Source organism: Arvicanthis niloticus, chromosome 12, assembly GCF_011762505.2.
Source record: "Arvicanthis niloticus isolate mArvNil1 chromosome 12, mArvNil1.pat.X, whole genome shotgun sequence".
NCBI lineage: Eukaryota > Metazoa > Chordata > Mammalia > Rodentia > Muridae > Arvicanthis > Arvicanthis niloticus.
Window position 1 is genome coordinate 17,804,744 of NC_047669.1, and position 27,917 is coordinate 17,832,660.

At 43.1% G+C, this 27,917-nt stretch overlaps 1 protein-coding gene across 3 annotated transcripts in view; it reads right to left on the bottom strand.

Moving 5' to 3' along the window:
* The window catches only part of Acap2 (ArfGAP with coiled-coil, ankyrin repeat and PH domains 2), a 108,942-nt gene that overhangs the window by 56,665 nt on the left and 24,360 nt on the right, over window positions 1-27,917 (bottom strand). For all 3 annotated transcript variants that reach the window (XM_076942773.1, XM_034514821.1, XM_034514818.2), the window contains exons 2-4: window positions 10,622-10,679; window positions 5,652-5,771; window positions 4,620-4,673 (exon numbers count right to left, since the gene is read on the bottom strand). In XM_076942773.1, the coding sequence (XP_076798888.1) occupies window positions 4,620-4,673; window positions 5,652-5,771; window positions 10,622-10,679 (232 nt within the window). The remainder of the gene's footprint in view (window positions 1-4,619; window positions 4,674-5,651; window positions 5,772-10,621; window positions 10,680-27,917) is intronic.

A 27,917-nucleotide genomic window follows, 5' to 3' on the forward strand; every position in this document is an offset into this window, starting at 1 on the left:
GTTTTGAAGGTTTTGTTCTCTTTAATGATCGTCAATTTTAAGGAATGTAATATGTAAAAGAAATTTTAACATTTAAGATGAACATTTATATTTGATCAAATTATTTTTCTGTATTTTTTCTCTTAGCACACAATTCCTTCATTATGCAAGAAGTACAAATTCACATGCCATCCTGAAATGAGCCACACTACCTAGACATTTCTATATAGACGAATGTTTATCTACAGATATGTGTGTGCTATATATATGCATGTGTATATCCAACCAGCAATTGTATCAATAATAGCCAAAACTTTTTTTTTAAAACTACAATCGTTGATTGTATTAAGCAAAATAGGTTCACAATTTTTTAAAGATTTTTTTTCCTTTTGAGACAGGGTCTCACTGCATAGCCCGTGTCCTGGAACTCGCTTCATAGACCAGGTTTGCTTCCAAATCAGGGATCTGCCAGCCTCTGCCCCCCAAGTGCCTGTGCCACCACACCAGGCACATTTTTTTTTCTTTCCTGAGATCTGATACCCAGGCTGACCTCCAACTGGATTAAAACACTCATTCTAGCCCTCTGGGACACCCAAGTAGCTCTGACTAAAAGGCCACACTACTTCACCTAGAACATCCACAAATTCTGTGGCAGACCTTCATTCTTTTCTCAGGTGGGAGCTGCTGCCTGCTTCTTCCAGACAGTAATAGAGACTTGCCAGTGTGACTTCTGGGACTGGGTCACAGCAGGCCCTTTGCCCTTGTCTTGAGCCACATTTGGATAATAACAGACTGTGTCATCAGGACACTCATGCAGCCCTGCAGAGAAGGTCCTTGGAAGACAGCAGTGGTGGCACATGACTTTTATACCAGCACTCAGGAGGCAGAAGCAGAAAGATCTCTGTGAGTTCCAGACCAGCCTGGTCTACAGAGTGAGTTCCAGGGCAGCCAGTGCTACACAGAGAAACTGTCTTGAAAAAACAAAAAGAAAGGTGCAGGAGGGTGTGGGGAGGGGTCCTAGGTAGAGAACTTGGGCCTCTGGCTAAGAGGAATATGATTAAAACCCCTTAGAAGTGGACCTGCCAGCCCATGTGAGGACTTGAAATGACAATGGTCCCAGCCCCAATACTTAGGTCCAGTGAAAGACATCAAGCCATCAGGCCAGAGCCACCCAAGTGAGCCTCTCCCAAACTCCTAATTCAGAAAACTGTAAGGTAACAGATGCTTGTTAATTACACCTCTAAGTCCTTGGCTAATTGGAATACCGTGAGAGAACACAGTCATCAACAAGTGAGTGCTGTATAAATGGCAGTGTATTCATACAATGCAGTGTCACTCAGCAATAAGAAGCAACAAAGCATCATACATACAATATGACCGAGTCTCCAAATAACTGAGTGAAACTTACTAGAACCCCAAAATCAACCAGACTGGTCAGGACCTGACTAGGGATGAGGGTGGAGGAATTACAAAGAAGCCAAAGAAAACTATGGGGGCACAAAATATGTCAAAGCTTACCACAGTCTGTAATTATGCAATATGTAAACTATTCACTGTAAAAAGAAAATGTATACCAAAGGAAAAATGAATTTTGAAGCTATAGCATATCATCCACACTCTTCAAAACACTGGACTCCCAAAATAAAAGTGTATACACATTTGAATAGCAAGAGAAGTATTCTAAGAAAGTCACTAGTGTCACTTGTGTCTTTCTGAAACACGTCACTATGTAGTCCAGGCTGGCTGGAGATTCATTATGTTGCCCAGGCTGCCTTCAAGCATGCAGTCTTCCTGCCTCAGCCTCCCAGGCATGCACCATGTGGCTAGCTCATCCTTTACAGTGAGGGCCAGGCTGCTAATGCATGGGCAACTGAATGAAAGTTGTCTCCTATGCTGATGTCATCTCAATTCTTAGTCACTAATCTATACCTTGCTGAGGTATACATTTCTTCTCATATGCTAAAAGCAAACAGCTACAATAGCCATCAAGAGAAAGCTAAGGCTCACTTCCATTTCTAGAAAGTTAACACTATTGCTGTGAGCAACCATGTACAACAAATAACCACCAAAGGTTTTCTACTAACTATAGGCTGGTCTCACTAAACTACAGTACAGAGTACAGGACTTGAGAACCAGTGCTCACACTCAAGCTATTTCCCCTTTGGGGCAGGGCCTCATTAAAGCACCATTCACTCTGCTGTACTCAAGGAAAGAGAGCTGAGATGCATATCACAGACAGCAGACAAACCACTTCAGAAAGTCAGCAGGGGAAACCAAACCAAGACAGACAATAAGACAAACGGGCTACAGATCTACAGGTAGCACTGGCCCTGCTTCCCATCCCTGCCCTTATTTAGGGGTCAGTGACTGAGACAACGGTGTTGCAAAATCTTTATGATTCCGATTATTCAGGGACCACATCACTCCTACCTGCTGACTGTGGGGGACACAAAGTCATTATCATCCTTACGAGAACTGAGTAAGGGGCAGAGTAACTGAGTCCTTTAAGCAATCTCATTAGGTTCATAATAAAGAGCTAAAATAATCAGCAGGCTCTTCTTCATAACCCTCAGTAGGTAACAGTCCTGCGAGTTACTTTTATTCTTGTGATAAAGTAACTGACAAAGCCAGCTTAAAGACTTTATTTTGACTCCATCACAGAAGGAGAGGTATGGTAGTGGGAGAAGACATAGCTAGCTGTTCCAGCAGGAACAGGAGACACTTGCTCACACTACATCTGCAGTCAGAAAGCAGAAAAACATCAACAGTGGGGTCCAGTTCCATCTCCGGTCCCCTCTTCCCTCTGTATCATCCCATGGACGGTGCTGTCCACACTCGGTGCATCTTCACTCCTCAGTTAAACCCTTATAGACATGCACACAAGAGTGCCTCCCATGTCACTGTAGATCCCGTGAACGAAACCCAAGCACTTCCAACCCTAATTTTCCACCCCTAGCTTCCTAATTCATCTACCTCCAGAGGCGAGGACCCTCAGACTTACCAGATCCAAAACCGTCTGGAAGCCCAATGTCACTCATAAGACTCAGGGCAAGCCTTAACTTTGAGACATAAAATTAGCAAACAAGTTAACTATTTCTAATATGTAATGAGACGAATAAGCACTCTCACTCTAAAATGGAGAAACTAGGGAACTGGCAAGGATCAGACCAAAACCCAGCTGGGGAAACATAAAATTCTGCAGCTGCACATCCAACATCTCAGGCCCTCGGCACTTTCAGACTCGAATGGCCTTGGGTCACCCTGCTCCTTCAGCATTTTCTATCTTTGTGATCTTTTGCTTGTTTATTTTATGGTGTGTGTGTGTGTGTGTGTGTGTGTGTGTGTGTGTGTGTGTGTGTCTTCATGCGCACTTCTTTAATTTATATACTATTTTGTTTGTCTTTGTCTTTTTGTTTTCTAAGGAGAGAAAGAGAAGGTGTAGGGTTGGAAAGAGGGGAGGTGGAGAAGTAGAATCTGGGAAGAAATGAGGGAGGGGAACATGATCAGAATATACTTATGGGTAAAAATATTTCTAATTTAAAATATTAAAAAATTAAATAAAAAAAAATCAGGATATCAAATTTCACTAGTGATTCTCAAAACTGCCCCATGAATCACCTACGGTACTTTAAGGTGATCTAAGTTTAAGGTGATCTAAGTTAAAAGCTATTAAATAAATCAATGGTAATAATGACTCATAATACTTAAATCCAAGTGACTATTTTATACCAAAAAGATATATGTAAATCGATACATGTATAGATACATATCCTCTAAGCTTCTGCAACATAAGATAAGAAACGACCTCCTTCCAGGAGACTGGACACACCAGAGCAAGCAACCACTTATGTGATTACTACAAGATAAGGCCAAAATAACTCATAGGACTGCAGAAATTACAGTATGAAATCAGACTATGATATGACAATGTTTTCAGGGCCTAGAGAAATGGCTTGGGGGTTAAGAGCACTGGCTGCCTCTCCAGAGGACCCAGGTTTGATTCCCAATACCCACACAGTGATTTACAACCATCTGTAACTTCAGTTCCAGGGGGATCTGATGCTTTCTTCTGACCTTTGTAGGGACATGGCAGGTACATACACGGAGGCAAAACACTTGTACACATAAAAATAAATACAGCTTTTTTTTTAAGGCAGAAGACTGTACATGCCAGTTTTTGAAAAAGCTAACTAAACTAAAATAAATATTGAGATACAGCTTCAGCTGCAATATAACCAGCCCAACCCTCTCCCTACCCCTCAAAAACGACACAGACTCAAAGCAAGAAAATAACTTTAATGGGTATTATTTTATGATATTAAGATTATTATGGGGGATAGAGTACCATTGTATTCCGTGGTGTAGCCATTGGTAAACTATCCATAAAATGAATAAACTGTCCAGTAAGTAACAACCCTTTACCCATGGCTCAAACAAGCAATGATAATTAACTCAGATTATTATACTACAATTGAAAATAGAGCAAATTCACTTTCCTTCTTCCCCACCATCCACACATATGGAGTATTTTATATCCACCCCAACATAAAACCAATCAGGTCATCAACTGAGTCATCTCCTAGGACTGATGCTTGATTTGCCACCACCAGTCCCAGCAGCCCCTACTCACACATACTTACTGTGTGGAAATTGATCATTTCCTGAAGACTGTCAGAAAACTTGGTCAAACTTGTCTGAAGAAAGAAACCAAAGGAAAAGCAAATCATTTAACAGCTACTGAAATAAGTCACAAAAATAGTATGGTAGCATTTCTGACAGAAAAATCAAATTATCCTGCAAACAGTAACATGCAAGGGCAATCTCAGTGGCTCACTGGACATGCTTTGCACAGGCCATGCCTACTACAAGTCTACATGTGACAACACGTAGAGTCCTAGAAAAGTCGAAGAATTGGGACTCCCCATCCACACAGTGTGTATAACTCTAAAGGGTGGATAGCATCAATAGTGCACCCTGCAAGCCACAATGCTCAAACAACTATCAAAATATACCTGCTACCTCACTACTTAGTTTTCATCAGGGACAAACAAATCAGTAACACTACAGAATATAGAAAGGGATCCAGGATGACACAGGGCAACAGGCTAACCATACATACACACCACGCAATTGAGTCCCATTCTTAGTGTGCTAATATTCTGCCCACTACACACTCAACTACTGGTGACCTGTTTCTGTTCTTGACCACTGATGGCTACCATCAGCTCACCTATCTGAATGTAACTTCAATACTGTAAAGCAAGATTTGGGCACTGGTGCTAAATATGTACCCAGCAAATCAAACTTTAACGTACAACTACCTTAAAAAACAGAACTGAAGGCTAGGCCATGGTGGTGCCACACCTTTAAATCCTAGCTCACAGGATGCAGAGGCAGGCAGATCTCTGTGAGTTCAAGGCCAGGCCAGTCTACAGATCAAGTTCCAGGATAGCCAAGACTACATAAAGAAGCCCTGTCTCCAAAACAAACAAACAAACAAACAAACAAATCAAAAGAAAACAACAAGAACTGCAGAACATGGCTCCAAGGAATGGCAGACCTTCTGCTGGGGTTTTCCATTTGCTGTAACCATTAACACGGTTAAGTTAGCACACAATCACATGCTGTTCTATTGTGCCTATCACGGTACTTGTAATGTCAGTGATACCGACCTCAACCACAGCGTCATTGCTGGAGTACTGGGCCAGGTCTCGGATCCCATTCATGAACTGTTTATTGGCAGCACAAAAGGCTTTGCCAGTGTCAATCATCGCAATACACAGTTTCACAAGCTGAAAAAGAAAAAAGAAGAGATGAGAAGGGACTGATCTTATAGCCTTCACTGAAGAGGGGTTGGTGTTTGCTACGTGAGATAGCCTATTCAATACAAATTACATTTCATCGAAAACTAGAAATTATTGGGAGAAATTTTCCTTTGCTTTACATAGTAAATGCACAGAAAGAAAGGAAGGGTAAGTGGGCAGCAGCACGATGTGGAACTGGGGAACCCTGGAGTGGAGGAGCATAGACCAGAGTCAGAGGTCACTGGCGCTGCTCAGAAGCATGCCATCAGACAGATGTCTCAGACCATTAAATAACCTGTTAGAAACCACTAGGAAAAAAAAAGTCTTTCTTCCCCAATGCCTGTTTTGGACATTGAATAAAAGTCTCGGAACTGAACCTGCACCAGCCTCTCCGGCTTCTTCTCCCTCACTTATGCCTTTATTGTGACTCATCCATGTGATACCTGTGTGATATGTGCAAGCAGTATGATCAAACAGACAGAACAGGCCAGAGCTGGGGCGGAGCTCTGGTGTAGAGGCTAGCATGCCACAGGTCAAAGTCAGTCCCTAGTAACAGAACCAGAGACAGCTCTAGCACAGGCAACAAATAACAGCATCCAAAACATAAGGGAAATATCAGATTTTTTAAAAGTACTAATGTTTTTATTGAAATGGAAATCCTTTTGCATGCTTACAAAATATCTTCAGGAACTCATAAAACTAAATATTAAATTTAAATTAATATCAATTATATAATTGATATAAAAAAATAATTAAGTTGAAAGGAGAGGCTAATAAATAGGCTAGCATGATTAAAACAGGATTTTCAGCTCAATCTATTCAGATTCAAATCCTAATGCCACCTAAGAGGGTGTAGGTGACCTTAACCTTAAAACAAAGCTGCATTTCTTCATCTGTGTAATATGTAACAATGGTAATGGTATGAACCTGCAAGAAGCTTCTATCCAGACAAACCACAGAAAAATACCTCAGCAAAGCAGCTACAAGTGCATGACCACTGCTCAGCAGAGCATCCCACTCCTGTGGGAAAGCTTTCTCACTGATACTTGTTTCTGTTTTGCTTTATAGGAAACAAAGAAGTGGTGAACGAGGGAAAGGAGGGAGGCAGCAGAGGGTTCGCACAGAAAAAGATACTTTCATTACTAAAAATGAACAGGTTGCTTCTAGATTAGGGAGCAGAAATAAAAACATTCCCACCAAGCAGAATGAAGAGCACCATGTCAGTCATAAACCAGTCAGCCATACAGGGCCATGGTGGGGACGGGAGACAGACCTGCAATCCCGAGGGAAACGCTTCTAGCATTTCAGGATTCTGCAGCTTTACCAAACACGCAGTGCCTTCATGGTGCAGATCACATCATTAAGCTTCACACAAGGGGAATCCTACTGGGCATGGTGGTGCCTGTAGCATAGCTCTAAGATGCTGAGGCCGGAGAATCACTAGCATGGGGGTTGAAAACCAGAATGACAACAAAATGAGACTCTTGTCTCAATAAATGAAAAAGTATAAGCATGCTTGCTTTTTACTCTTACTTATCGTAAGTGAAAGCAGCCAGACTTATAAAAATATTTAGAAGAGATGGTCCACAGAGACAGAAGTCGGCTTAGCATACAGAGGACAGAGGCAACCTGAAAGCAGCAGCAGGTTCCTCTTTGGGGAAGAGGAAAGTATCCTGGAATTAGACCAAAGTAATGACGTCTAACATCATGACTAACTAAAAACCATTTTTAAATACATTCTTTATATTAGGTGAACTTTATCTCAATAAAAAAGTTATTACCGCCCCAAAGTACAATGAAATGAATTTTAAACTTCCTACAAAGGAGGAGAGCAGGGAAGGTATTTGCGGCTAACTGGACATCCTGTGCTTGCGCAGGACAGCTGCTACCATCAGTGACACGTACAACTTTCCCCATCTTACCCCATCCCAAACAAACAAAAAAAATCCAAAACACTGCCACCCACCTTACCCCCAAGCCCATTCTTGTCCTGGTCTGTGTGAGACTGAACGCAGGCCCCACAGCAAGTGTATGTGTCTGTGCCAGGCTGCACATCTGGCCTGCCCTGGATCCAAAGGTGCTTAAGGCATTAAGAAGATGGCCTGACTTGTTCACGGAGTTTCTCACCGTATGTCTGAAAGCATGCCATCTATCAATGATGATCACCAAACACCTTCTCTGAGGCAGACAGTTCTTCAGTCAGCTTCAGATTGCCTTCTTTCTGACAGATTTGAAGAGGTCCTGAACTACAGTATGTGCATGACACAGATTTCCATGAAGGAGGATGTGGATGATGTCACTGGGTCAGATTCTTGGTACCCAGTTCTCAGATGAACTCCATTCTCAGAAGTTGATGTCTAGTTAAAAATAATGGCCCAAGTATGGGATCAGATTAAACTGCCCACTGGAGACACTCAGGGTGACAACAGTGAAGAAATGGGGATTATGACAGTCCTTCCAGTGACACAGTAGAAGAAACTCTCCCTTCCCAAGTCAGGACAGCAAGTCTCCAATAACAAGGCTTAGGGTTCAAAAAGGAATTTTGAAAGAGCTGAGGAGTAAGGAGAATCTACACAGACCCTGGGATCTAAAGATCTGGGGTCCCAGATGCCTCAAGCCTTTTAACATTTAATGTGAAATTAGCAATGGGAAAAATGGACAGACTCCAGGCTGGAAAAGAGATGTCAGAGGCAGCTTCTGAGCGAGTATGTGCTTTAGGAACACCATCAGGAGCAAACTGGCTATCGGGCACATGGAAAGACGTTTTCTAATAATGCAGACTGAAAAGTATGTAACATCGCACACAGTGGACAGGCCATTTGTTTATGAAACATGTACAAATGGTTTCACACCCAGGCCCACATAAAAGAACACCCAAACGTCCACACGGACTAAGCCCTATAGTTGTGAGTTATAGAGGAAGTCACTTATCTACACCCCTGAACTAAAGAAGCACAAAATCGTTCACAGCAATCAAAGACTGTGTGTCACATGTGTGACCACACACCAAGGACCATGCTAGGCACTCTACCTATGGTATAACACCTTGGGTCATTCTTTTACCACCTCTGTTACAGAGACAGATACCCTTATTTTCCCTGATTTGAAAAGAAACCAAGGCTGAGAAATGTTGAGGAGTTTGCCCAAAACTATGTAACTTAGTTACATGAGTGACTCCTGCAAAACTAGGCAGAGCTCCAGGCTCTGTGCTCCAGCTCAAGGCTCTGCTACACACTAAAAATTATAATACTGTAGTAGTTTAAAGAAAAGTGCATTCAAGAAAGAAAGAAAAAAGCCACAAGTTTTGTGGAAATTGAGCTACAATTCAAAGGAATCTGTCACACGGACAGGTAACACAAAGCAAGTGTGCCTGAGAACAGATGCAATAGCTACAGGAGTCAGATCTAGGTGGCAACGGTGAGACACTGTGGTGTGGCAAACACCAGATCACCTCACAGAATGGATAACTGGACCATGAACACCAGCACTCAGAGAGCATGATTCACAAGGTGGAACACTACTGCAGCACACAATGCATGCAAACCAAACATGAACTAAGTCATCAAACAAGCTCAGTTTGTCTGGTGTGACTTACATGGTACCATAAACAGAACTTGTCCTACACAATGTGACAAAACCTGTGAGCTGAAGGCAGCACCCCACAAATCCTTCATGCTGCCACTGACAATGATCCCTATATCCTGTGTCTCTGGTACCCCATAACTCCAAGGCAAAAAGACAACAGCTTAAGAATCTGAACACCTACATTTATTTTATAAAGACTCAAGAGCTTAACCCAGAGAAACACAGAAAATAACTATGGATCTTCGAGCAAAGAGAAAGGCAACGGTCAGAAAGCAATATTTTAAAGGCTGTTAGTTTTCCACATTCTTCCAGTATTTTGATAAAATGCTACCAAAAGATCCCCAGATAATACCTATGTATGCTAAGGTCACAGCAATACCATTCAACTGTACATTATAGGAAGTCACTGTCAGGAGAGGTACGTTAAACCTATGCATATGCCTGACCTAGGAATCTGGAGAGATGTCACCAAACAGCAGTTACAGAGGAAAGTCTGAACAGAAGGGTCAAAGCCATGTATTTCTCATTCTGATGCTTCTGCCTGGCTCACAGCAGACATCCAAAACCATCGTCAGTAACAACAGAGAGGACAGGAACCAATGTACACTTACCCTTACACAAAATTTAATTGTGTAACTATTAAGTACTTTAAGCACTTCTGGAATTAGCTTAAAAATGGAATGAACATTTTAAATTTTATTTGCATTTGAACCTGGCCACTGTGAAACTTACAACAAGGATTGTCCAGGTTATACATGAACTCCATTAAGTATCAGAAAGGAAACATCTTCTGGATGAAAAAGACAGGAACAAACTTTTTGTTGTTGTTGTTGTTGTTTTTGTTTGTTTGTTTGTTTTTTTGTTTTTCGAGACAGGGTTTCTCTGTGTAGCCCTGGCTGTCCTGGAACTCACTCTGTAGACCAGGCTGGCCTTGAACTCAGAAATCCGCCTGCCTCTGCCTCCCAAGTGCTGGGATTAAAGGCGTGAGCCAACACTAGGAACAAGCTTCTAACAACATAAAGGAAGCTCTGAGAAGTTCTGAGGTGAGGCGTGGACACCAGCTATGACAACTCATCTTGAACATCAAGTTACTCAACATCTCCAGCCTTCGTTTTCTCATGCAGCAAGCCGGGGTGACAGCGCCTCTCCTCACAGAGACCCCAAGTGAACAAACCAACTACTGTTGTGGGTGCTAACAGCTCACTGTGGGAAATAAGAGTTAACGTTCTCCAGACATAAACACGTCAGTTTACCTTGTCCAGTTTTAGTTCCAGCTCAGCCACATCGCCTTCTACTTCTTCCAAAGCGGCCCTAGGAGAATTGGACAGAAAGCAAGTTAGCTCATCTCTTTAAGGTGTACTTCACTCTTTAAAAACAGGTTTTCATTCTAAATGAAAAGACAGACATGAATGGTTAAAAGTTGTCCTTTATATAAACATGACAATAACACAGTAGCACAGATGGTAAAATGACTCGGCTAGCTTTAACATTCGTTGTAAGTACATGTATGTAGGTGGGTATGTGCATAATGACATGAGTGCCCACAGAAGCCAGAGGTATCAGAAGCCCTGAGCTGGAGTTGAGACAGTTGAGCCTTCTGACCCAATGTAGGGAACTGAATCTGGATCCTCAGGAGGAGCAAGGCCAAGCCATCCTGCCACCCCCAGGCCAACTTACTTGTAATCACTAACACGATTCAAATTAGTAACAATATTCGGAACTGTTCTGTGTTCTTTTAAAAATGGATTAAGCAAGAGCATGAAATACAGAGAAGGGACACCAATCAAATAAAATCATCCGAAAGCCTAATTTCAAAAAAGAGTAAAAATGTTTTAATAGTTGAGCCTTAACTGACTCCAATTTGAAGTATATGTAACCAAAGAGCCAGGCACTAGCAATCAAAGGGGTTTTCACTATGAGAAATAAAATAAAAATAAAAAATTTTCTCCTCTCAATATAATTTTAACACAGCAAACTCTGCAAAGGTTAAATAATATGAAAAGAAGAAAGCAAGCAGTAAGCCTGAGACTCTTAATGGCAGCGAGGAAGTAACCAATGCTACCACAGTTGGTGACACTGGACGCATCTGAAACGATACGGCTGCTGTTACACTAAAGGTCATGTGTAACAAAATGCATGTTACAGCTAGAGTCACCTATGCTCTCTGTGCATACTGGCAACAGGATCCAAACCCTCAGGGGAACCAAGTCGGCATTGTGTGACAGAGCACCAACCACAGCCCCACACCATTTTCTTATACCTCCTTGATGTCCTAGCAATTTCCCAATAATTATTTTAAGAACTAACCAAAATTTGCTTGAATTGGATAGTAAGAACTAACCAAAATTTGCTTGAATTGGAACCAAGGGGATTTGGTTCCCCTGAGGGTTTGGATCCTGTTGCCAGTATGCACAGAGAGCATATGACTCTAGCTATAACATGCATTTTGTTACACATGACTTTTAGTGTAACAGCAGCCGTTTGAATTGGAAGCCTACTTCCTATTCTCAAGCAATGGACTAAAGAGCAGACAGCCAGGATATAAACCTATTATTTCCTATTTCTGCTACCTGATGACCTTTGAATAAATATTTTAACAGCTCCATCTGAGGACACACATTTTTAAAGCTATTAACCTAAGTTATTCAGTATGCATGTGCCATTATCAATAAGAACTTCTTCATATGCTTCAAGAGCATAAGACGTGGCACACAGACAGCACAGAAGCAGGGTACTTCTTCCTGACTAACAGCTGCACACTGGCTGCAAGTACGTTCACAGTACACCCTGTTCCCACAGCCTGGAAAACAATCCTCACCCTGACCATACACACCATTTAAACTCACTTCACACCTGAGAACACCTGAGCAGTGCACCTCTGCGAGGATACGGTATTGAAAACAAAGATGCACAATAGTCAGAACAGTAGAGACACAAGTGTCTCTTCCTTAGGTAAGAAAGCAGTGTCTAAATGAGGCTGCATGGCATGCAACCTCGCACCCAGGGCACAGAGGTGGGAGGATCCTAGAGCCTGGGAGTTGTAAGACAACCTGGGCGACATCCTCATCTCAAAAATACACAAATGAAGTTCATTGTACTGACAGGAGAATACGTGCATGAGATTAAATTATTATACAAAGGATAACATAAGCCCAAACTTATGTGGGGGAAAAACCTTGGAGACACATAAAAAAATATCTATAAGCAGATTTACCAATCTGACCTGTAACACAAACAAACTGGGAATGAAAAGCAGACTGTGTAAAGAAGGATTTGCACTCTAACTATTTACACCCCTGGATATGTCAGTATTTTCAATGATGTCACATTTTATTTAGACAACTCAACAAGTGGTTTCCTTTGGGACTTGTCCCCTCACTCAGGCTACATGACAAACATTCCTGAACCCTGGAGGATGTGGTGCACATCTCTCCCACCATCCAGTCCTCTGGCAGTCTGAGCCAGCTATGCCATGCACACAGCCCCGGCAGTGCAGAGGCTCAAAGACATGCTGGGTTAAAGAGCAAGCACACTCCGTCTGACTTCTGGGGGCGTCCTTAACCTTAGGCTTTACTGCAGCTCGATTTTCTAATGATTATTTTAAAAATAAGCAACGTTAGATTTGATTACATAGATTTGATCACTGAGCTTTACTAAACATGTACTCACAGACCGGTAACACTTTATATATTGTTCAACTTTATTTCACTGGGTAATCCTACAGCTTTATCTATAAAACGTGTGGATGTGTTAAGGCTAGTGCTGGCTGAGTGTTCTGTAGCCCTAGCTACAGAGACGCAGGAAAACAGCTAGAGTCCAGGAGTCCATATCAACTGGTAATAGAGCAAGACCATTAAAATAAAATATGAATGAATGAATGAATGAATGAATGAATGAATGTATGAATGAAACGTAAGAGGAGGGAGAGGGGCTGTAAGGACTGACTCAGTAGGAGATTGGCACCCTGCGCTCTCAAGTGAGGTCTGGCTCCTTTCTCTTCTGTTCACTGGTGTGAGAGAACCACGATCAAGCATGTACTGGATAAAACAATAAGCAAATCTCTGCAACCTTCCTTCAGCCTCTGCATGAAGCGATCGCTCCTCAGCAACTCTCCCAGGTATCCTAAAACTTTCCTAAGTGCAAATCGTTACAAAAGCCAAAATTACAGGCTCCATTTCTTCACAGCTTAAAATTTAATGTTAAAAAAAAAAAAGAGTCAGGGGGCTGTGGGGGTGGCTCAGTGGGTAACGTAGTTCCTTTGTAAGCATAAGCACCCGAGTCTGATCCCCAGGGCCCACATGAGAATGCAAGGGTGATGCTGTGCCCTTGTGGTCCCAGCACGGGTAGGTGAGGACAGATGCCAGGACTCTGGCCAGCCAGAGAAAGCATATCTCCAAGGAGGAGGATACCTGTCCTCTGGCCTGGAGCACGCTCGTGCACACACACACATCAACAAACATGCATGGACACACATGAACAAAACACATGCATGCACATGCTCGAACATACACATGAAAAAACACAAACGCATGTACATGACCACACACACATACATATATACACACACAAGCACACATGACTAATTACACATGTATGCATGTGTTCCTACACAAGCCCAAGTGCATATGCTCTCATACACATGAACATACACACATGTACATGTTCCACACACATGAGCAAGCATGCACATACACACATGCTCTCACACACTCATTTGTTTGGGTTTTGTTTGTTTATTTTGGTTTTCTGAGACAGGGTTTCTGTATATCTCTGGGGTCCTGGAGCTCACTTTTTAGACCAGGCTGGCCTCAAACTCAGAGATTTGTTTCCTCTGACCCTCAAGTGCTGGGATTAAAGGCGTGTACCGCCACTGGCCAGCCATGCACACACTTTAAAAAAAAAAAAAAAAATCAAACTTGGTCTGTAGCTCAGAGATAGAATGTTGTTTGCTAGGAAGTACAGGTTAAAACACAGACTTAAAAAAAATGTAAGCACATTTTTTGCAAAAGGCCATTCAACCTAATGATGAAAGAAAATATAAGATTAGGCATAAAAATAAGCAAAACTAAGTAATAAGGACTACTGGTGGCTCTCTCTCTCTCTCTCTCTCTCTCTCTCTCTCTCTCTCTCTCTCTCTCTCTGACGTTGCTGGGTTTGGGGAGGATCTCAAGTTCAAGGTCAGCCTGGCTACTTTTTTTTTTTAAGGCAACACCACCACCCTTCCCGTCAATTCTGGCAATATCCTTACAATGGATTAGCCAAACTAGGTCATACAATGAAAAATGTAGGAACAAGGTATTCAAGATCACTAGTAAGCACACACATGTCCTCCAGCGATTAAAAGCAGACTGGAGAATCCAAGTTCTGACTACCTGCTAAGGAGTTATAGAGTAACAGTAAATATTCAAAACGTCACACGGGGCTGGGAGGTAGCTCACTAGTGAAGTACTGCATGACTGTGAGCAAGGCCCTGGATGTGAGCCCAACATCACACACAAAAAGCTGCACATGGGTTATGTGCTTGAATGCATATAATGTAGAGTTGAAACTAACATTCATAGATCTTGTTTTATAAAATGGCTCTATTCCAAGACATTATATACACACAAAATAAGCATTTATACTCGAACTGCCGTGTGTCATGGTTAAATATAATCCCTAGCCAACTTCCTCTTTCAGCTCAACAGCCTTTTCCAACTTGAGCAATACTGGGCTACTCTTTACAAAGAAAGAACAATGGCCAGATCCAGGACAGCACACTGATCCAAAGGCAGCCAACCCTGTGACTAATGGCCAAAAGTCCCCACGGCAAGCCACAGCTCCCCGTGACAATGAGCAGAAACCCTGGAAATCATTTCCTAAAAGAAATCTCTCATTAAATCATTCATACCATAAACGGCTACTTACTTACATGGTAAAGTCTGGATCCATTCTATTTGACCTCTATGAGGCCTTTATGTTGACGGGCAGGGAAACTGAGGAGTTTTTATGACTTTGACTTTATATCTTACTAGCTATATGAACGAATTACTATGCTTCCATTTCATCTACAAAATACAAATAACAAGGTCTCCTGGAGAAAGTGTGACCAATTTTGAAGACTTTGAAAACTGTAGCAAAGCATCAGGGCACTTGGCAACAGATGGCCACCTGCCCTCCAGTGCTGAGTACACACCAAGGTCTCCTAAGCCTGATTCCAACCCAGGCCAGAGGACTAGGAATGACAGCAGGGTGCTAAAAAATCATCTTGGTTCCCAGAGTCTCCTCTCAGAGCCAGCGTAAACACAGGAAAACCCACTGTGAGATCAGAACAAAAGAAGCGAGGGCTTTAAACTCAGGAGCTCATCCCCAGACACTACAAAATAACAGAAGTTGCTTTGTTTAAGTCCCAAAGAATGGAATTAAAAATTTACCCTTCCCCAATGATCTTAGAACTATTACAGCCACTCCTCTTTCCTCAAACTGCAACCAACCAAACTTGCAGGCTCCAAGGAGAAACTCTAGAATGAAAATAACAAAAAATAAAAAAATAAAATAAAGTAACGGAAAAACAAGTAAAAGTGAGAGGCAATTTTTCACTTTTCCTGCCAATCAATAAGAATCCCTACAAAAGATGTGAAGCTCTTCAGGCCTATCTCGTCATCCATAAAAGGAGAGGACGGTCGGACGGGGTGTGCCTGCAGTGCTGCTTTAAAGTCAACAGTCTATTATGACAGCATTCTAAACAGGCATAAACCCAAACCTGATTCTCTTTTTCCCAAACAAGATTTTCTTTAGGCTCTTGCTTGTGAATTAGTTAAAAATGAACAAACAAACGAATGATGAAACGAACAAGCACAACTTATAAATTATGAAGTAAGTCTTCTCTGTACCAGCACCTTCATCCTCCCTCCGTTCCCTCTGTGTGCTTCATGTGACATAGGAATTCGAGAATGGCAGAGTTTTTCAAAGTTGTTTGAACAACAACATTTTAGGAGAAAACGTTATATATTTTATACAAATTACAAAATACGCTACTACTCTCCCAAAATAAGTCATTTTTCAAAAGAAAGGGTTATAACTTGAACAGTTCTTTATCTCTCACGTCCTACCCGTCAATATCATCCACAGTAAAATGCCAGGGGACCGGAAGGAATACAACCAGACATGCAACAGGCCAGAGCTCACGGCTGAAATGCTGGAGGCGCGGCCGGGTAAGACCACATCCTCAAGTCATTACACAAACATCACTCACTGCATAAATCTCAACTCACAAGTCAGAAAAAAAATAAATAAAAACAGACAAGCACTGGCGGCAAACACCCTTAATCCTAGCACTGGGGAGGCAGAGGCCTTGTAGGCCAGAGCCTGGTCTACAGAGTGAGTTTCAGGACAGCCAGGGCCACAGAGAAACTGTGTCTTGAAGGAAGGAAGGAAAGGCAGGCCAGCTAAAGTCCTATTCTGCACAGTGAGGTGGGGCTGAGGAAAACTACTCAAAGGGAGCTTCTGGCCTAGAGCTCCACCTCCCTCCAGAGGTATGTGTGACTTCTCCAGCCACACCTGGCAGTTCCTCGGCATGGCAGACAGCAGCTATGCCCAGTAATATGTATCACGTGGATGGCAAATATTCTCCATTGATAGGATACCAGCCTAAAGAAATACTAGAAACATTAATCAGGTGTGAGATCATCTTATTTCCCCCTCATAAGACTGATCTGGTTCAGAAAGCTATCTGAGGTACTCCTCCTCCCCTGACAGCCTGTATTTCCGGTTTAGGGAGTTAGGGAACTCAAGCAGGGGAGATGCCAGGATAATTACCGTGGGAGCCACGCCGCCACCCACCACGCCACAGGGGAAGGCTGCAGAAGAGAGAGCCCACAGAAGAGAGAGCCCGCTGTTACACTGGGGTCACTAATCAGCAGTGACAACTGCTAACCCGTCCTTCACACCCTTCAGGGTTGGAAATGAAGGAAGGAAGCCATTCGAATGAGAGGAAAAGGAGAGTTAAGGAAAACACACAAACTCTAGGCTATGTAAAGCGGCCTTCAACTGAGCCCAGGAAACAAAAGCAGAGATTCTTGTCTTAAAACCACACGGGCACGCAGGCGCGCAGGTGCGCACACACGCACGCAAACAGGCAAATTTCCTTCAGAAGCAGCTTTTAAAGTTAATGTTCTACAAGGTCACTCTACTCCCAAGAACTACTATCACTGCTGTGGGATTTGATAAGAAAATTACCAGGTTTGGGGCACCATATAAAGAGATAAAATCAAATTGACCCAAGCTAAAATCCAGTGCTTGCCTTGTTCCTGGGGGTGTTCATCGCTAGCTTTAGAGACAAGAGCACTTAAACACTATGGTTTCTAAAAGGCAAAGAAGGGACTTCTGTGTGGGAAGGATGCTACGGCCAATGTGACAATCAGCAGCAGAGAGAACAGACTCCAAGGAAGAAGGGAGGAAGGTGGGGGCCTCCTGTGGTGTTCCTGCTTTCACAGTGGATCCAGAGGTCCTTTTCAGTTTAATGGCTAATGAGACCGCAGGACCCCCTGGAAACCACAGCAGGTTAGAGAAGCACAAACTCGGCCTTTCAGGGTTCTCTCCTGAAAGCTACAACTTTTCCAGGTTCCTCCTGGAACAAAGCATACCCATATTAATACCTAAAATCAATTAATACCTAAATCAAGAACTGGAATACCTCTTAAGAAACTGCTGAATGACAAAACCTCTTAAGGAAACTAAAGTTGCATACTTAGCAAAGCCTATTTTCAGTTCTGTAGCCCTATGAAAAGCCTGCAGGCTTACATAACTTATAACATGTACACAGAATAACACATGTTTAAGAGTCTAATAAGCAAGCTTTGAAGGCAATTTCATACTATGAGCAATCTAAGACAGTAAAATTTTCGAAGCCACGGCTCAGGTTAAAACCATGTGCTGCTCAGTTCCCCACATCCACTCAAGAGGCTCACAGCCAACTGTAGCTCCAGTTTCAGGGGGTCCAATGTCCTCTTCTGGACTCCTTGGGAACCTGTGCTCACATGTGCCCTTTCCCAGACAGACATTTACACAATTTTAAAAATTAGTAAAGTCACACCTGTGCTCACTTCGTATATAGAACCTGCCAGTCCACACTGCCAAGTTTCAAACCAGGGACAAATAGCTAAGGCCCCTATTTAACATCAAAGAGGGCCTGGCCACCGTGTTCTCCCAGCATCCCTCAGTCCCCACCTGTTACAGGCGGGCATACCCTGAACTCTTCCCCAGGGGCTGGGCTGCCCTCCCCGCAGCTGCCCTTCCCAATATCATCTGACCGTGTTGATTACCTGGTCTTTTTGTCTGCTCTCTTTGGGACTCCTGGTTGCACCAAGGTTCCCTTCCCCCTCTCCTCACATGGCGTAGCTAAGGGTCATGTCCACTCTGGACTCTCCCACATGTCCCTGCCTCCGCTCTCCCTTTTATCTACAATAAACAACTTTCTCCTCCACCATACCTAGGAACAATCACGTTCCAAATATAACCAACCATAACTCTATTATTGCTCAGTATGTCTAGACTGTGAGATCTAAAGGTGGGGGCTGTGGGTCTCTAAACAATCCATCCTAATTCAGTTAGTTATCAAGCAAAGACCCGCTACATGGAGAGAGGCAGAGAAGGATGGGTGATGGCTTGATGAAGAAAAACATTTTAAAACTGTGGGACTGGAAAGATGGCTTAGTGTTGAAGTCCTTGCCACATGTAAGACTGACATCTGGATCCCCAGTACCCACATAAAAGTCATGAATGAATGAATGAATGAATGAATGAAAAGGAGGGAGAAAAGGAGGGAGAGAGAAGGAAAGAGGGAGGGAGGGAGGGGGTAAGGCCAAAGAAAGGTGTTTAAATTTGACCTGTTTCTATGTATTGTAATGCTAAATTCTGTACCAGGATTTACAAGCTTGTGTTGTGCACACTTGTTCCTTAATTTAAAACTATCCATTAAATAAAACTGGTGACAGCCAATCACTGGAGAGATTAGAGATAGGTGGGTTTTGAGTTACCTGGCTGGGGTGGAGAAGAGACAGGAGAGAGAAGAGATGAGGAGTGGAAGCCAAAAGAATGAGAGGAGAGGAGGAAGCCGAAATGGGGGGAGATGGACCATGAGCACATGGCCAGGACAAACAGCAATATTTGGGGTACACTGCTGGGGAGGTAGCCAGATCAGCAGAAAAGTAGATTAGGGGTTACCCCACCCCCTAGTAATTGTCAAAGCCAAATAAAATGACCAGAGTCTGAGTCTTATTTATTTAAGCTAGTCAGGGATAAGCTTAAATTGGTTATAGTACAAAAGGAAAGAGACACAAGACAAGACATGAACACTGGACTTAAGATGAAAACAGGGACATCAGTCCCCTTCCCATACACAAGGATGAGTGTGTACACCTGGATCTGATCATTAGGCGACATTTTTAAGACTGGGAGATGCGGGTAGGTCTCTGTGAGTTTGAGGCCAGCCTGGTCTACAGAGTGCATTCCAGGACAGACAGACAAACCAATGAGAAGTGTACATGAAGCGCTGGGACTCAGGACAGCTCTGGATTTGAAAGCTGGCCTGAGTGGCTCACACACTGTTCTTGCCAAGGACCCACGCTTGGTTCCCAGCACTCACATAAAATGTCCCCATGTGCCTGCAACTCCACCTCCAAGGGACCTGTTGCCCTCTTCTGACCTCCGTACACACTGGACTAGTGATCCACACTCAGACACACACATACATATAATCATTAAAAAAAATCTTTTTTTGAGTTGGAGAGACAGTTCAACGTTTAAGAGCAGTTTCTACTCTAGAAGAAAAAATGGGTGCAGTTCCCAACAGCCACATGGTGGGTCCCAACCATCTATGATTCCAGTTGTGGGGATCTGACTCTCTCCTGGCCTCTACAGACACTACGCTCACATGCTGCACATACATACATGCAGGTAAACACACCCAGCACATACATACATGCAGGTAAATACTCACACCCAGCACATACATACATGCAGGTAAACACTCACATTCATAAAAAAAAAAAAAAAAAAAAAAAAAAAAAAGGTATTTTTTAGCAAGAAAATAAGAAGGAAACTCTTTTTTTTTTTTTTTTTAAAGAAATCCGCCGGTCTCTGCCTCCCAAGTGCTGGGATTAAAGGTGTGCGCCACCACTACCTGGCAAAAGGAAACTTTTTAAAATCTTTTTTTAAAGGTTCTCAAAAGAAATCTGACAGGGAGAGAAGAGTGCAGTCACCCACCTTCTCCTCCAACACCATCACCACCACCACAGAATTGCTTCCATGATTCCCTCAATGTATTCAACTTAAAATCAAACATTTTAAGTCTTTGAACATTCAAAAAAAATAGAGGGAGGGCAGGATGTTTTTAATGCCGCTGGCTGGGAAGAACCTCAGTCAGTAAAGGGTTTGCCTTGTAAGCACAGGTCTCAGTTTGTTCTCTAGTGTCGTAAGAAGCTGAACACACTCAGGAGGCAGAGGCAGGTAGACAGTTAGGGATTGGTTCTAATGCTGTCTCAGTGCAATTCAGCTCCCCAAAGCTCTCCACCCCTGCTGGATTTGATTGGTAATAAAGAATTGCTGTACAGCCAATGGCTGGGCAGGAGGAGACTGAGCTGGACCTTTAGATTTGTAAGGGGCTGGGAACTGGGAAAAGGGAGACAGTGAATGGCAGAGGGGGCTGAATGAGATTTAGAGCTGCAGAAGGAAAATCCTCTGAAATGTAGGTGAGAAGGAATGCAGCCCCCAAAAGGGCTACCCAGAAGCATCTTGGGCTGCAAAGACTAGGGAGCAGCACAGAAGGAGCCAGGGCGACAAAGATAAAATATAGAATTAGAGGGCATTAAGCCAGGATTACAGGAGGGAAATGTGTGCTAGCTGCAGGAAGGATTAGAACAGCCCAGCCTTTGAGCATTTTAAAACTAACTGGTGTGTGTGTGTGTGTGTGTGTGTGTGTGTGTGTGTGTGTGTGTGTGTTTTCCATTGGCGAATTCAGATAGCTCCTGGGAGGGTGCACACCTTTGACCAGCCAGGAGCCAAAGCAGTGTAGCCAATTACCGCTACAGGTAGATCTGTATAAGGTGTGAGAGGACAAGGCTGCATACAGAGACGCACTGTCAATGATGATGACAATGACAAAGAAGAAGAGGAAGAGGAAGAGGAAGAGGAAGAGGAAGAGGAAGAAGAAGAAGAAGAAGAAGAAGAAGAACAACAACAACAACAACAACAACAACAACAACAACAACAACAACAACAACATTATTTGTAATTCCCTGGACTTGCTAGTCAGCCAGCCTAGCCTTGGTGATCTCTAGGCCCATGAAAGACAGTATTCCAAAAAAAAAAGGTGGATGGCCTCCATGCATGTACATACATGAAGCTGCATGTGAACACACACACACACACTCTACAACTGGGATGGGGGTGTACTCAATGCTGGCCAAGGGAGACCGAGGTTCAGCCCCTGTTACCTCAAATAACTGCAAAGTTTTAACAAAAAGATTAGGAATGATAGTACACAAATGTTCCCCTTACTCCAGCACCTGGGAGATAAAGCTCTCGGTTGCTGTGAGCTGTATGACAAGGCTCCGAGGCTCTGTCTCTAAGAGAGCTGAGTGGCTGGCTGGGTGCTGGCTGGCTGGTAGGTAAGTAGGTAGGCAAATAGGCAGTAGGTAGGTAGAACCACTACTAGACAACTAGTGGAAACTTGGGATTCTCCCTTCTCTCTAACAGCGAACAGCAGCAGGCATGCCCGCTCTGGGTCTGTAAAACAGAGACCCTGCCGTCCTGCAGCCACCCTAAGGGAACTCGGGCAGTAAACAACAAACACAGAGAACAACCAACTGGATACTGTAAGTGATGGGTAGGAGCAAACAGAGTAAAAGAACCTGGCTGGGTTACCATTTTAAACAGGGTAACCTAGATAGTGCTCACCAAGAAGGGCATCTGACCAAAGGCCTGGGTAAGGTAATGTAAGTCATCAAGAAGGGATGCAACAGCCCTGGCACTGCACTGAGGAAGGCATCGTGACTAGGGCAGATAGAAACAAAGGAAAGAAAGGCTGAAGAGAGCCAAGGGAGACGCTATCACACTGAGAGCCATGCAGGCCACAGGAAGGATTCCACACGACCACTGAGCACTGACCATCTGAACCCGAGACAAGTCAGCAGCAAGACATCGCCAAGGCTCAATGTAGCTACTGCAGAGTGTGAGGAAACCAAATAGGAAGTGAAGAGCCCAGGCAGAGGCCGCAGCACTGCCCACTGAAGAGAGGAAGGTGGATGGCCAGACCAAGTACCCATCATGGCGAAAACTTCCCAGATCCTGGGCACCCAATGCAACAAGCTCAGCTAACAGCATTTCCTGAGGCATGGGTGCCGTGTGCAAGCACACGCATGTGTACACACAGGTAATGTGTGCAAGCACACGCATGTGTACACGAGTACACAGGTAATGAGTAAGCAAGGGTAACACCAACCAAAGCATAGAGTTACAACCTAATGAAACCAGGATACTGAGCAGCACGAGTTTAGGGAGAGAAGACCGAGAATTCAGTTTTAGATTTATCCAGAAATATCTAGTATCTAGATATTTAGATATCTAGCATGTCGATAAAGTAAGAGTCCAGAGCTGAGGTCAGAAGTAGAAGATGGAGATGTGCTTACAGAAGACCTATAGGCACGGAGACGGTGCCAAGAGACTCGAGACCACACGTCACCCGGAGACAGTGTCGAGAGACTCGACTTGGTGCACCGTGATGTAAAAAGCCACAAGTTTAAGATGGGCATGGTGGACGATGGGCTGCAATCCAGCCCTGAAGACACTGAGACAAAGAGATCACGAGTGCTAGGCATCCTGAGCTACACATCGAACTCCGTTTAAAAAAAAAAAAAAAGCAGGATATTAAAAGCTGGGGAAAGGAAAGGTAAGAGGGGAAAGGTGAAGGTAATTGATAAAGGCAAAAGAAAAGCCATGGGTATGCGGTACAGAAAGGAAAAAAGCTGAGCAAGGGGGCGCCAAGCAACCCCACACAAAGCTGCTCACAGTCCCAGGGTGGAACACAATTACCCTGAGGGGTTGTTTGTCTGTTTGTTTGTTTGTTAAGACAGGGTTTCTCTATATAGTCCTAGTTGTCCTGGAACTAAGTAGATCAGGCTAGCCTCAAACAATCTGCCTGCTGAGATTAAAGGCACAAAACCACTCTCAGCCCAGATGGGTTTTAAGATGGTTTTAAAAAACAGCTTTGCCAGGGATGATGGCAAATGTCTTTAATCCTAGCACTGGAGAGGCAGAGACAGGGGAATCTCCCAGTTCATGTTCAGCCTGGTCTACAGAGTGAGTTCCAGGACAGCCAGAGCTACACACAGAAACCCTACCTTAAAAAAAAAAAAAAAAAAAGATAAATCAAGGAAGACGGAAAAAAAGAAACAGCTTTCAATATTGAAAATACTTAGAACCTGATATTTTGGTGAATCAGTGCAATTATGTATTTTTAAATAAAGTTTCCAAGAAAACAGTGATTAAATTATAGGCGGTCCATGAAACTAAAATGAGAATAAGCCAGGTGTGGTAGCACGTGAGGATGGCTGGAGCACTTCGAAGCCAGCCTAGACTACACAGATTGTGTGTGTGTGTGTGTGTGTGTGTGTGTGTGTGTGTGTGTGTGTGTGGCCAGCCTAGACTACACACAGATTACATATATACAAATGTGTGTGTGCGTACTTGTTTGTGTAGTTAATTTTCTCAATATTATACAATCACATTAACTGTATTGCTGGAGTCAAAGATATTTTTGACCCATATGATATTTTGTGTTTAACATAATTCACAGAGAAAATGTAAACCACTACATATGCTTTTAAAGGCTATTGTCCAGGTTAAATCTTACTGGTCAAGCCAAGTCCTGAGGAAGATGGAGAGTGATGGCTGTGTGGCCAGGCGAGTGGGCGAATACTTTGCTGGAGTTAAGGTCTGACCTACAGCACAGGCTACCTTCTAAGCAGCAGCCATTGCTTCTGCATACCAAATACTACATTTACAGGCAGGCGTGAACTACCACGTACAGCCACAGTCTCGATTTCTTAAGTAAAAAACATTCATCGGCTTATTAGAAACTATGGTCACAAATAAATATACCTGTCTTCATTTAAAAGTAAATATTTCTCAAGAGAACAGGAAGACAAACCATAGTCAGAGAAAAAATATTTGCAAAGCATCTATTTGGTAAAGGGCTGTGTGATCTAGGGTTACAGCTCAGTGTAGAGCAACCGCCTAGCATGCTCAAGGCCATGTGCAATCAATCCCTAGTACAACAGAAAGAGAAAAAAAGAAAAACGAGTAATAAAGAAATGTTAACCAAAATATAAGAAAAAGCTAAAACTCAGGAATGAGAAGGGAAGTCCCATTTTAAAGTGAGCAAGTCTGAGGCTCTCACTGAAGACACTAAGATGTGCGGGACACGCAACAGCCTCTCATCAGCAAACCCCAACAATGTGCTCCTACACACCATGAGAATGATCAAGACCAGAACACTGCAGCATCAGATTCCGGCAGGGATGCAGAGCGACATCACTCACAGCAATGCAAAGACAAAAGGAGGCACACTCAGAAACCTAGTTAGCAGTTTCTAACAAAATCAAGCAAGATCACACAACGCTGTAACATGTTCCAGGAGTTAAAAACTCATCCACACAATCAAAGGCCATACATGGTTCCTCCAGCAGCTTTGTTCAAAGTGCCAAACAGCGAAACAGCCATGATGTCTTTCAGTGGGTGAATGGAAAAAGTGTGGAATACCCACCCAGGCAGTGGGCTATGACTCACACTAAAAAGAAATGAGCTACCAAGCCATAAAAGCACATAAGCCAGGCCCAGCGGCACAGTTCTATAATCTTAACTACTTGGGTGGCAAAGGCAACAGGATCATAAATTCAAATACTGCTTGGGCTACAGAGCAAGGTCAAGACCAGAATGAGTAAGTCAGTGAGACCCTATATCAAAAGACAAAGTCAAATGAGGGCTAAGGCTTAGCTGAGAGGGCCTGCCTAGCACATGCAGGGCCCTGGGTCCAAACCCAAGACCATCACCAAAAAGACATGGAGAAATCTTTGGTACATTGAAATAAAAGGAAGAAGCCAAGATGCACACTTTTGGATTCTAAACAACATTTCCTTTCAAAAGTAAAATTATGGACGCAGTGAAGGGATCAGTAGTTATCAAAGGTTGGGGGAAAGATCAAGGAAAGGCATAAATAGGATTTTTTCCACTTACTATAAATAGCAAAACTATTCTGTATGATTCTACAATGGTAGATCTATGCCATTATAACATTACCAAATCCTATGAGTGAACCTGACTGGAAGTATGGACTTTGGGGACACTGGTGTGTTCACTGGTTTTAACAAATGCACCCTCTGGTGTAGGATATGTTTGTTGGGGCAGAGGGTCTATAGTTTGTTTTTTGGGTGTTTTGTTTTGTTTTGTTTTGTTTTTTACTGTTTACTTGATTTTATAAAGAACCCAAAAGAAATTGCCAAAAAACTAAGTTTGTTACTTAAGAAGTAAATCCTGCCTTCAGCAGACAAAGGTAAGCGTGCTCACGAGAATAAGGAGCATTCAGAAAACACATCTGCTGATGCCTGTATCAGCAACATAATGTTTAAATATCTTCAAATGGAGAACTTTAATACTCTCACTTGATAGCTTTCAATATATAAAGGAAAAATTTGTTTAGAAAAATAAGACATGCAAAAATTATGTTCTCTATGCAGCAGTAAAATTTAAAATATTTTTCAAGCCATGAAAGATAAAATCTTATAGTTTTTTTTTTTTAAACTCTATATAAAGTGAACACAAAATGTATATTAAAAGAAGAGATTTTTTTGGCAAAGGATTAGAGCATTTGAAGACTATGTCTACAAATCAGAGAAAAGGACAAGCAGGCCAAGAGAAACAGCGTGACAACGCCAACCAGCCAACTAAGAGAGAAGGTAAAGGAACCCTTAACGTGAGAGATGCTCAATCTTACTCGCAGTTAAGGTGACAAACTTAAAGACAGTAAACACCACTCTACAGTCTTGGTCAAACTAGCATGTGTCACATTGTATCATACTTTGACAGGACACCACCACACTGGCATGTGTCACCTTGTATCACACTTTGACAGGCTGCCACTTGTCCTGAGAAAGGGGTAAACAGTGTAAAGGGTACCAGGAGAGCAGATTGGGCAGGCACCGGCAGACTCCCAGAGCTGAGTGTGATCGCACAGGGTTGCAACCCCGGCTCAGAAGGCTGAGGCAGGAGGACTGTGAGTTCAACAATGAATGGGCTTAAAGCCAACCGAGGAAAAGAAAGAAGAGGAAAGATTCCTAACCACTACAGACAACCACAAATAGATCAAGTTGAACACTTTTCAATTCTGTCAGCCATCAATATTTTAACAGTGAAGGCAAAAATGTCCAACAAAAAAAGCAGTTCTTCCAGGAAAGATTTAGCATGTGCCTACCTTAAAAAGTAAAAGGAGATTATACTCATCTGCAAGAAAGGCAACGCTAAAATCCCTCTCCCAGAGCATCAGAGCTTAAAGTTGGCCCATCTCCTGCACATGCTCAAGACACAGATCTGACCACCCTTTACTACTCTGCAGTGCTGGCCCGTGCATCCACAGCAGGGTGCCTGCTCTACTTCCCACACACTTCAGATGCCCCACTTACAATGCTAACCATCATTCCCTCCAGCTGACCTGCAGCAGTCACTCTGAAAAGCTCTCCTGTCCCCCAAAAGCTAACCTTCCAGCTCACCACACTCATCATGGGTTTTTTTTTTTTTTTTTTTTTTTTGTATTTTTTTTTTACATTATGTCTGTGTAAGCACATACCATAGTATACATGTAGAAACCGGAGGGAGGTGGAGTTGGTTCTCTCCTCCCACCATGCGGACCCTTCTGGTCTACCTGCTGAGCCACCTTGCCAACCCCAATCAACATGTTCTCTAACAAGCACAAATAAGATTACACCTATAACCCCAGCACTTCGGGGGCTGAGGAGGGAAGATCATGAATTTAAGACTAGTCTGGGCTACACAGTAAGACTGTCTCCAAAAAGAGGGGGAAAAAAAAAAAAAGCATTGATGGCCTACAATTTAACATTCCTCAGTGGTTTTCCACTCTCTTCAGGTTACAGATTTAACACGACTCAGAAGGGCCATGAGCTCCTCATGCTGCCTCTCCATCTACACCCTCCCCTACATTTGGCCACTTTGAATTCACTGCCCTCCCAAGCAGAAGCCTACACCTCAGTAATTCACAATCTCCCTGCCAAACACTCCTCACAGAAGAGCGCCCACTGCTTTCACTCAGGTCTGCTATGATAGTTTCTCCCAGTTACTATCCACACGGCACTGGGGTCTCTCCATCTGCTCCGACAGTATCCAGATTTCCACATCAATTTTACTCATTTAATGCGATTTTAAATTCCATTTCCATAATTCTTATTAGATGAAACATTGCATAAGAGCAGGATCAGAGCCTTGTTCAACACTAGAGGGCTA